The sequence below is a fragment of the Bos taurus genome, chromosome 19 (assembly GCF_002263795.3).
Source record: "Bos taurus isolate L1 Dominette 01449 registration number 42190680 breed Hereford chromosome 19, ARS-UCD2.0, whole genome shotgun sequence".
In the NCBI taxonomy this organism is placed as follows: Eukaryota; Metazoa; Chordata; class Mammalia; order Artiodactyla; family Bovidae; genus Bos; species Bos taurus.
In genome coordinates this window covers 38,357,445-38,368,859 of record NC_037346.1, presented here as the reverse complement: position 1 = coordinate 38,368,859, position 11,415 = coordinate 38,357,445, and the positions used below count along the sequence as shown (strand labels likewise).

The 11,415-nt window shown below is 46.1% G+C and overlaps 1 protein-coding gene across 1 annotated transcript in view; it reads right to left on the bottom strand.

Moving 5' to 3' along the window:
• Positions 1–2,129: 2,129 nt before the first annotated feature.
• SKAP1 (src kinase associated phosphoprotein 1) overlaps positions 2,130–11,415 on the bottom strand; it is a 306,061-nt gene continuing 296,775 nt past the window's right edge. Inside the window, exons 12-13 of the mRNA XM_002695944.7 lie at positions 4,459–4,567; positions 2,130–2,482 (exon numbers count right to left, since the gene is read on the bottom strand). Of these exons, the coding sequence (XP_002695990.2) occupies positions 4,466–4,567 (102 nt within the window). The 3' untranslated portion in view covers positions 2,130–2,482; positions 4,459–4,465. The remainder of the gene's footprint in view (positions 2,483–4,458; positions 4,568–11,415) is intronic.

The window sequence follows — 11,415 nt, the reverse complement described above, 5'->3', positions numbered from 1 at the left end:
AAGGTGGGGATTTGGTTAGTGGAGTCAAACAGAGAAGCAGTAATCTGATTAACCAGTTGCTTTTTGAGACTGTTGGCTAAGATGGTGGCTGTGGAATGGAGCAGATCTGCTAGATGAGGTTTAGCTTCAGACAGACTGTAGGAATCCACTGCTTTCTCCTTCACAGAGAATGCCCTTTGTAGATGGTCTTGAACTTGCTGTATCTTTTCCAGCATGTAACAAGGTCAGAAAAGGCCAGCTGGCTATGGACCAGATTCCCAATTAGTCCATTTGTTTCTTTTAGGGCCAGTCTACTTTCTTTTTACTCTTTTACAGCTAGGGTGTGAGTGTGGGGCAGTAGATGGAGGTGCCAAAAGACCCTTGTAGTTTGGCAGATGATTTCCTCAGGTCTGCAGGTACAGAAAGGACTATTGCAGTAAGGGGGCTTTGTTTTAAAGGTCATGCCACTGAGTGTCCTACTATGTAGAGTGGAGAAGTACCTGACCTTGCTTCTCTTTCATACCTCTTCTGACCCTGCCCTAGATACCTCCTCTTCCTCTTCTGGTTTCTCCTTTTCTGTCTTTCATCATGGAGCAGTGGTGGTGCAACGGTATTCTCTTCTTTTAGCCACCAGCCTTCCAGACTTGGGACTCTGAGGATTCTCCACAGAGGAAGCAATTGGGTATAGAGTGGTTTCTGTTTGCTCCTTCTGTTAACCACTTTAGAACAATGCCCATTGTCTTTACCTGTAGGCTGGGATTGGTGCGAATGTTCCTAAAACGGAAGGCAATTGGTTCCCTTTGGTTCATCTGCGCATCTGCTGCCACCTAGCGGTTGCTTCTCCTTTGGCACACTGTGTAAGGTTGAGGGGCTGTCATGGACACTTCCGTAGTGCCTTTTATCTCTGTCTCTATTTTTTCCTCTCCCAGACCTAATTGTCCTCTTTTTTTTACATCTTTTCCTTTTGTTTTACTCCTGGGTCAGAAAAATCTGGAAATGAATAGTTGACGTAGGACCTTTTCAGAAACCTGGAATCCACTAACAACAGCCCTGTTTGTTCCCAGTTTCTCTCTCCGGTGGCATGAAGTGGTATCTTACTGCAGGGCTGTGAGATGGCGGGATGAAGGATACTGCCAATCCAGGACAGCTCTGAACAGGAGAAGCTTTGAAGATGAGATTTCCTTAGCTGCTCAGTTGGCCATCTCTCAATATTTCTTGTGTAGAGGGTCAGGTATTAGTAACTAAACCTTATTGAGCAGTTACTATGTGTCAGATGGTGTTCCAGGTATGCTACACTTATTAACTCCTTTAATCTCTTAATGACCCAGTGAGGTGGAGTACACCCCTTCTAAGGTGAGGAATTTGTTTCCAGGCTGATCCCAGAGTTTCTTTCTTTCTTTTTTTTTTTTGGCCACCTCACATGGCTTGCGGGATCCTAGTTCCCACGATTGGGAAACCAGGGATTGAACCTGGGCCGGCAGTGAAAGTGCCGAGTCCTATCCACTGGACTGCTAGGGAATTCCATCAAAGTTATGTTCTTTTTTTTAAACAAAAACTGTAAAAATTATTTATTTATTGGTTGTCCTGGGCCTTCTTTGCCGTGCACTGGCTTTAGCAGTTGCAGCTCAAAAGCTCTAGAGTGCAGGCTCAGTAGTTGTGGCGTACAGGCTTAGTTGCTCTGAGGCAAGTGGAATCTTCTGGGACCAGGGATCGAACCGGTGTCCCCAGCACTGCAAAGTGGATGCCCATTCACTAGACATCCGGGAAACCCTCAAAGTTATGTTCTTAGCCATTATGTTTTGTTGCCTCTTCAAGGCACAGACACCCCAAGGGTTAGCCCCAGGAAACGGAAAGGAAACAGGGCTGTGTAGACACAAGCCTCCCCACAGCACTTCCTCAGCCTGCAGGACACAGTGGGGCTGGTGACTGAGACCCCCCAAAGGAACTCTCCAATGTGCTGACTCCAAGGACTTGCTTCTGGCCCTGTCTCATTTCAGACAGAGTGAGCACAAAAGATAAAAATAACCAAGTAGGTGGGCTTTCGTTTTCTCTTGGGCTGTCCCTTCCCATGTTGTTTGGAGGTGCTAAGAATGCCCAGAGCCAGCATTTTGATACCAGTTTACAAAAAGAAACAACTCCATCACACAGGGTAAAGAACCAAATCAGAAGTTTATTTGTGCTTTTGAAACCAGCCAAAGCAACCAGCAATTTCTTCCTCCAAAGGCTTCCTTCTCTCTCACCTTCTCTGAGACTGTGGAAAAGGCAGAGGTGGGCGTGTGGACACGTCCAGCAATGGCTCAGCTGTGCGGAGGCGGGTTTAGCAACAGGTCGGCTGAAGAGGCCTCGTCTCTTCTCTTACGGTCGTTTACATTCACTGGGCAGGGGTGTCAGTGGCTTGAGTCTCCTCTAAAGAGAAGAGTTGGTGGTGCTGGTGGGCTGGCAGGGGTAGGGAGTGGGCTCTCTGCTTCTTCATAAAGGCAGGGTAGAGAGAAGGATGTGTGTCCTAAAGGGGGAAACACACATAAATCTGCTTTTATGATTTGAAACATAGAAGATATAAAAGGGTGTAGAGTAAAAAGTGTCTTCCTCCTACCCTGTCTCACAGTCATGGAATTTCTCTGTCGTTGGAGGCAAACAGTGTTATCGTCTTTCTCCTTCCAGTGATCTCTCATACAAGCTTATACATACAGAAGCGATGAGACTCCCTTTTTTACACAGATGGAGCAAATTAGACCTACCCTTTACTACTTTTTTTTTTTTTTTAACTTACCTACATATCTCAGAATGTATTCCATAGGTTTGGAGCGCCTTTTTTCTCCCTTACTGTTGCATAGTATTCAATTCTATGAGTTACCTCAGTTCCTTGGGGAGGTCTCTAGTGAACGTTAAGTCATTTCCAGTGGTTTGCTACTACAGGCAACCTGTGTGTATGTTATTTGGCCTGTGTGCAAGTGTACCTGTAGGATAAACCCCTAGATGTGGAATTGTTGGGTCAAAGAGAATGAGGAGAGAAACAAGTTTGTCATTAAATAAATGAGAGAGTGAAGTAGGGAGAATTTGTTTAGATTTGAAGGGAAACTCCAGCTCGTCTGCATTCAGGGCCTAGAAATGGAGTCCTCACTGGGAAAGTCATAAAGTCAGACCTTGAGTGAGAGGCCCGAGCTGGCACCTCGCGATTGTACAAGGACGTTAGAGGGTAAGGTTGCTCCTTACGTAGCGTCCTAAAGGAGCAGCGAGGACACTGCTGCTGCCTCTGGAGTGGGCCCCGGTCTGGAAGACCCCAGGCCCGTCCGCGTCACTGTCACGTGTCACCCCTCACACCTTCAATAAGGGCAGCTCCTGTTTCAGGTTGGAAGATGGAGCTGGTGACGTCATGCTAGCCTTGGTGTCCTCCACCACCATCCTAATTCTAATCATGTTGTTATCCCACCCAAAGCATGCATTCACTCTGCTGCTTAATGTGGTATGATGTGGTTCTTGCTCATAAAATGCAGCCCATAGTCTTTTTGTTCAGTTGCTAAGTCGTGTCTGCCTCTTTGCGACCCCGTGTTCTATAGGTCCTCTGTCCATGCCATTTCCCAGGCAGGAGCACTGGAGTGGGTTGCGATTTCCTTCTCCAGGGGATCCTTTCGACCCAGGGATTGAACCCGTGTCTCCTGCATTGGCAGGTTGATTCTTTCCTGCAGAGCCATCAGGGAAGCCCATATTTTTTATTACCTAAAAGTTAATTTGATTACGTTCCACAGGAATCCTTGCCAATCATATTGCAATATATGGGCATTTGGGGGAAATGTTGCCCGGGATTTGAGAGCTGTAGATAAAGAAACCCAGATCCATTCTTGTGGCAAACATTCCTAATTGCTCTCCAATACTTATTATCTCCTTTAAATTTACTAATGCCTCCCCTCCTCCCGGCCACTCCACTTTTAAGCTGGACACAGGTTCTACCTAGAAGAAACTTTCTTTGTAGCTTGGTATGTCTGTATATCCGAATTCTGACCAATGGGATAGAAGTGGTGTGTGCAACATCTGTGAAGTGTCCTTAGGAGAGGGGTGCGTGTCTCCTTTCTCTTTCCTGTTGGGTAGGATACTGACATGATAGTTGTGAACTGGAGCATCCATCTTGGGCCATGAGGTAACCATGGCAATGCTGACCACCTGCAGTGTGGCAAAAAGAGAAGGAACCCGGGACCTGAGCACCTTGGATTACTTACCTCCAGATTCTTACAGAAGAGAAAAATAAATTTCTGTGTTAATTAAATCACTGTTATTTTGAGTTTTCTGTCACATGTAATTGAATCTAATCCTGACTGACATAGTCCCCCAATTTAGGTAAAACAATTACAGACTTAGCTTCTTTCAATGGTAAATTACCGTCATCACTTTTGGAAATGAAGAACAGTTACTTCACTGGCAACTCTCATCCTTCACAGAGAAATGAAGGCATGGCCAGCGAATCTGTTGGCCTGGTTCTCATACCTGGGCTTCATCTTTCTTCCACTTCAAAGGCAGTGGTGAGATACTCCTTTGGAACAATCCCAATGAGGCTGTTCAGTTCTCCGACCCACCAGCCATACATACTATATTCCTGAAAAATGAACAGAGGATGGTTTCGGTTGGAATTTAGTCCTGCTTCTGTTAATCTTAGGCAAGCTGTTCCTGATCACATCGGAGAGTCTGCTGGGTGGTTTCTTTGTTGACACTATCAGTACAACTCATTAAGACTCCTGATGGGATTACTAAAAGTTATCTAGGGCTTGCCTGGTGGCTCAGTGGTAAAGAATCTGCCTGCCAAAGCAGGAGACGCAGGTTTGATCCCTGATCTGCAAAGATCCCACGTGCTTCAGAGCAGCTGAGCCCGAGTGCCACAGTTACTGGGCCTGTGCCCTAGAGCCTGGGAGCTGCAGCTCCTGAGTCCACATGCCACAATTACCGAAGCCTGGGTACCCTAGAGCCTGTCTCACTGCACACTGAAACTGCAGAGAAGCCCCTGCTCCCCGCAACTAGAGAAAAACCGTCACAGCAGCGAAGACCCAGCACAGCCAAAGATAAAATAAATCAATAAAAAATTATCTAAAAAGTTATCTAGAAGAAAGCAAGCAAACTCTACTTTCCTTTCGGCATCTTTCTGTCTACACTGTACATTTAGCATATTTGGTGCCATGGCTGAATCTAAAGAGCATGTCTTTTACCAAGCAGAGTAGAACAGCTTCTTTGGGGAAAGCTGGGCACACCCAAAAATGCCAGAGCACTAAAGTATGCAGGGAGTCAGGTCATAGTTCAAATCAATAATATTTCCCAAGCTTCTTCCATGTGCAAAGTGCTGTTTGAGTTCCCATGAGATGGGTGAGAGTCAGAACACTGCCTGCTCCCTGGGAGCTCACAGCACAGAGTAATGGGCTTTGGAGTCAGACAGACTGGGATCTTGTCCCTACTTGGTCATTTAGTAGCCATGTGACCGGAGGGTCTCCTGGCTTTAACTTCCTCTTCTGTAAGAGTTGGGATAACATCACCCCTCCTCTGTGTGGTGGGGGACATAAGTGATGCCGCCGAAGTGAAAATAATTCAGTGTCTGATACATAGTAGATGCTCTAAACATTAGATGCCTCCCCTGGAATAGGTGGGAGGTTGACAAGCACATCAATAATAACAGGCAGGACATGATAGGCAGGGAGGGGGCAAACAAGGGGATTGAGAGGGTTTAAAAGAAGGGCAGTGCAGGGTTGCGAGCAGTGCCCCGGGAGTACGGAAGAGCTGCTCAAAAGCACAGCGGATGAGGGGCGTTACAGAACTACTCCTGCATGCAGTAGGCCACGCTTTCCTTCTTTTGAAGGAAGATATTAGGAATACATGGGAGGTACATGTATTCCACTTCAACTGGATCTATCTTTTGCACAGCTGACTGCTGAGATCTAGGGAAAAAAGAAAGAAAACCAAGTTTTTGACACAATAAAATTCTGGGTCAACTGATTATCTTTTTGTTTCTTTTAGCAGATCTCCCCTCTTCCAACTCTGCCTCTCCCCTAACTCTCAGCAGCTGACCTCTTTTCTACCTTCAAAGAGAAAAGAGAAGCTATCAGATCCGTCAAACTTCAGCCACCAAAACAGGAACTTACCTGTATTGAGAATCACTCTTCTTTTCAATTAAAGTGGAGGAAGCGTCCCTCCCCTGGTTATGCACTTGTAACTCTCTGCTTTGTTTCTTAGAGACCAGGTTCTGAGAAGTCTGATGTCTGCCTCTAAGGTAAATGGCTCCTTCCATCAGCACTGAAGTGTATTCAGGTTTCTTTTGTCTTTGAAAACACTTATTAAATAGTTCCTACCACATGTCTGCGGACTTCCCTGGTGGCTCAGTGGTAAAGTATCCACCTGCCAATGCAGGAGATGTGAGTTTGATGCCTGGGTCGGGAAGATGCCTTGGAGAAGGAAATGGAAATCCACTCCAATATTCTTGCCTGGGAAATCCCATGGACAGAGGAGCTTGGCGGGCTATAGTCCGTCAGATTGTAAAAGAGTTGGATACAACTTAGCGACTCAAACAACACCACATGTCTACTTCCTATTTAGACTAGCCTATCTATGCAAACTGCCAATTCACAGTCAAATTTATTAAAAGAATTTATTTCATTTACTGCCTCAACTTCTTGCTTTCTATTCACTCTTTGAGCCACTGTAATGTAAATGCTTCTGCCTTCATCGCTCCACTCACGCTTCCTGCTGCTGCTACTAAGTCGCTTCAGTCATGTCCGACTCTATGCGACCCCATAGACGGCAGCCCACCAGGCTTCCCCACCCTTGGGATTCTCCAGGCAAGAACACTGGAGTGGGTTGCCATTTCCTTCTCTAATGCATGAAAGTGAAAAGGGAAAGTGAAGTCACTCAGTCGTGTCCGACTCTTCGCGACCCCATGGACTGCAGCCCACCAGGCTCCTCCGTCCATGGGATTCTCCAGGCAAGAGTACTGGAGTGGGCTGCCATTGCCTTCTCTGCTTACGCTTTCTATAGCCTCCTTATTGCTCAAATTCTGTGAATACTTTTCAATCCTTAGCTCTAGCAGTCCTGGCACTATGGATGTTTCTTGAGGTATTTTCTTCTCTTAATTTCTATAATTATACTCTCCTGGTTTCCCTCCTACCTCTCTGGTTGCTTCTTTTCATTCTCATCTTCCTTTATCCTTCCTTTTCCTGTGATTTTCCAGAGTTTTGTCCTGGCCTTCTTCCAATTTGATGTGCTTTCCTTGAGCAATCTTACCTCCTGTGTAAATGACACAACAATAGCTCCAGCCCGGATCTAAGGGTTGGATCCCAAAACCCAAGTGCATATTCCTCAAGCTTCTCAATCTCATTCTGTCCTAAATTTAACCATCATGTTGCCTCTTGGTTTCCATTTCCGAAGTATCTTTACCACCTGTGTTCTCTGTCTCAGTGAGTGGTACCACTATGCAGTCAATTACTCAAGCCAGAAACCCAAGAGTCATTCCCAATTTCACCCTCTACCAATCAGTCCTCAGTTCAGTGCAGTTAAGTTGCTCAGTCGTGTCCGACTCTTTGCAACCCCATGAATCGCAGTACGCCAGGCCTCTCTGTCCATCACCAACTCCCAGAGTTCACTCAGACTCACGTCCATCGAGTTGGTGATGTCATCCAGCCATCTCATCCTCTGTTGTCCCCTTCTCCTCCTGCCCCTAATCCCTCCCAGCATCAGTTTTTTCCAATGAGTCAACTCTTCGCATGAGGTGACCAAAGTACTGGAGTTTCAGCTTTAGCTAATCAGTCCTTCCAATGAACACCCAGGACTGATCTCCTTTAGGATGGACTTGTTGGATCTCCTTGCAGTCCAAGGGACTCTCAAGAGTCTTCTCCAACACCACAGTTCAAAAGCATCAATTCTTCGGCGCTCAGCTTTCTTCACAGTCCAACTCTCACATCCATACATGACCACAGGAAAAACCATAGCCTTGACTAGACAGATCTTTGTTGGCAAAGTAATGTCTCTGCTTTTCAATATGCTGTCTAGGTTGGTCATAACTTTCCTTCCAAGGAGTAAGTGTCTTTTAATTTCATGGTTGCAGTCACCATCTGCAGTGATTTTGGAGCCCAAAAAAATAAAGTCTGACACTGTTTCCACTGTTTCCCCATTTATTTCCCATCAGTCCTCAAGTTCTGTCAATTCTCTTTCCAAAATATCACTGGACTCCATCCACTTCTCTCTATTCCCATTGGCAATGGCTTAGAGTCATGACATTGTCCCCTCTCCTGAAGACTACAGAAGCAATATCCAAATTGGTTTCTGTATCTCCATTCTTATTCTCCAATCTACTCTTCATTCTGTAGCCAGAATCTTTCTAAAAGGCACATTGATAGTATCACTGCTTTGCCTAAAACCTTTGAGTTCCTAGTGCCTATTGTCAACTTCTTAAAAAGATGGACAAGACCTTGCATGAACTAGTCCCACTCATTGTCACTTATCGCCTAAATCTAGTGAGCTCTTAGTAAAACAGAGTTTGTCTCTGTTTCTCCCCTGGGCCTCAGGCTCTCACTGTGGAGCCTTTCCTGTGTCTGTTTAGCCTCCACTTCCCCCTCCCTTCCAGGGGGCTCACTCCTAAGCAGCCTTCAGATCCCAACTCCTAACTCTCTCTGGCCTTTCCAGAGACCCCTTGCTGCCATTCCCTGACTGAGTGGGGCCCCAGCTCTGTGGTCCACAGCGCTGCGCCCTGCGCTTCTCCAGTAAAGAATTCATCATGCTGCCTTGTATCTGCCGGCCTTTGTCTAAGGGCCAGTCACTAGGTGGAAAGTTCTGTGGGAGCAGAGACCTTGATGGTTTTGTTTGCTCTTGTATTCCCACACTCAGCATGGTGCCTGGCACAGAATGGGACCCAAAAAAACCTTGTTAAATGAGGTTATGAAGGGACCCTAGTGGTTAAGATTCCTTGCTCCCAAAGCAGAGGGCACAGATTTGATCCCTGATTGGAGAACTAAGATCCTACGTGCCTCGCAGCCAACAACAACAAAAAAATGAGATTATGAAGAAATGAAGGGGGAGCAGTGGGAATTTACACTCTCAGTTAAGCAGATTTAGTTACAACCAACTCCAAGATTCTCCCTGGTGACTGTGGCAGGAAGAGAGCAACTGCCTTTAGAGATAGTTTCCCAAATGGCTCCCTAAATACCATGAAGACGCCGGAAGAAGTGAGACTACTGAGCTGATCCTAAAAGGAACAGGGAGTTAGCATTTAAAAATCAGTCTTAAATAAGTGAACGTGTCCCCTCCTTCCCTCACCGTCCCCACTGCATCTTCTCGTTGCCCCCTTCCCCGGGAGGGAGGCCAGCTTCCCCCCACAGCCCGCATTGCTGTATGGGAAATTACCCAGAATTCCTCAGCCTATGCCTGTCAGGACGTTCTATTTTTATAATTATTATTTTTTGGCCACACCATAAGGCTTGTAGGATCTTAGTTCTCCAACCAGGGATTGAACGCAGGACACAACAGTGAAAGTTGCAGTACTAACCATTGGACTACCAGGGAACTCCTATGTTAGAACATTTTTAAGCTCCTCTTGATACAAGTTATGTTGCTATTTCCCAGCACTGAAGTTAGGGCAGTTTCTGCCTTAAGTTTTCCTATGGTGTTGCCTCCCATTGGCATGTTGCTGCAATGGCCATGTCCACTAGGGTCCTGTTCTGTGGAGGGGAACGCATGCTCTGTCTTAGAAATTCCAGCTTTAGCTTTTCTGCTGTCTCACTGGAGACAGTGGGCACCGTGTTGTCTGACGGTCCTCTGACAGTCAGCTTGCTTACATAGGTGTGAGGCGTGGTCTTCTACCTGCCGGATGCTGCCAGCTTCATCACCTAAGGGGCTCAGTGCGGGCATTCTCTCCCCAGGGACCATTCAAGACTTCTGGGTCTGACTCACGCTTGGCAGCATCCTGCTTTAGCTGTAATGCCAGGAGTAGAGGCTGAGCCTGGGGAAGGTGCTGTCTGCCAACTCGAACAGGGTGCGAAGAGGAGGCAGACGAGGCCCAGCAGGACACCTGCAAAGGCTGGGCTCCCAGGCAGTGCGCCCTTGCTCGAGGGGAGCACTGACCCTGCCGACCACAGAGGTAGTAGTCTCACCACAGCGGTGAGGACTGCGAAGAGTGGAATCAACTCTCTGCCCTTCAAAACAAAAAAGCAGGCAGAAGTGTAAGGAGGACGGCACAGTCCCGGAGACCATATGCATCCTGCTGTGGGAGCCTAGGAGTTTAATCAAAGCACCTACAGGTCTTGGGATCTGACTGGCTTTTCCAGATTTCATCCCTTGGCTGGATACCCAAAAAAGGCTGCAGGGCTGAGATGTTTAAAGCATGAATGGAAAATTTCTAGCCTTCTCTTCTCCTATCACCGCCCCCCACCCCCATGCATTGCTCCAGCCCAGTCTGAACACCACGAGGTATTTTAAAATAATTTCTACTTTGATGAATTGCTGGGGAGTCCACAATTGCTCATAATCAAAGGGAGAAAAATGCAAATGAGATCCGGCCGAGAACTATCACCACCAAACGTTTATTTCACTGCACAGTGCCAAAAAGAATTAAAACAACATTAAACTCACAGCAATCATGTTTAAGCCCTCGTTTCCAAGTGCCAAATTGCACCACTCTGGATCATACAGATGTTCGTTAATTATGCTAATTTTTATTAAACTATTAAAATGGAGAGAGTACTGGCTCAGTCAGGCAGACCCCAGCTCTGAATGAACTCTGCTCTTGTCTAGAGGTGCTAATTTACTGCATTTTTATTAAGTTGCTGATTCTTGGATTTTAGTTTTGGGATGGCAGAGATAACTGAATTCTTGGGATCAACATTTTCAATAAAGTTTGACTTCTTTTTGCCCCGATGTTTGGAAGGACTGACTGGAAAAATGCCTGAGTTGGTCCTGGAGACCTGAAATCTTCAATGCAGAAATGTCTCTACCTTCAATCAAGGGTGGGGGGCGGTGGTGCATACCTACCAGTGACAATGTGAGGGACCCAGAATTATATAGGCTCCCGCTCCGTAACTCTATACACCGTGTGTGGTAGAGCTAAGACATTAATTATACAAAATGGTTAATTGAAGATGCTTTGGATAAGAATATGAAAAGCTATTTAAAAAACAAATCTTTTACATCACTGCTTGCTTCTTGCCACAAAATCTTTTAAGAAGCCACTCAGTGTGGTTTGTTCTCATTATAAATATTTCTAGGCATGATTAAACATTGGTTTGCCTCAACATCAACCCTGCCCCATCTCCTTGAGCCTCTCAAATGAAGGAGTCTTAAACACGAAGTCAGTTATTTGGACTCTCTTAATCTGGTTGGAGAGGCTCTTGGCCTGGATGAGCAGATTATTGGGGGAACCTGAAATAGGCACAGCCTTTACCATCAGCAACAATCAAAAGTGTTTATGGAGGCTTGCAC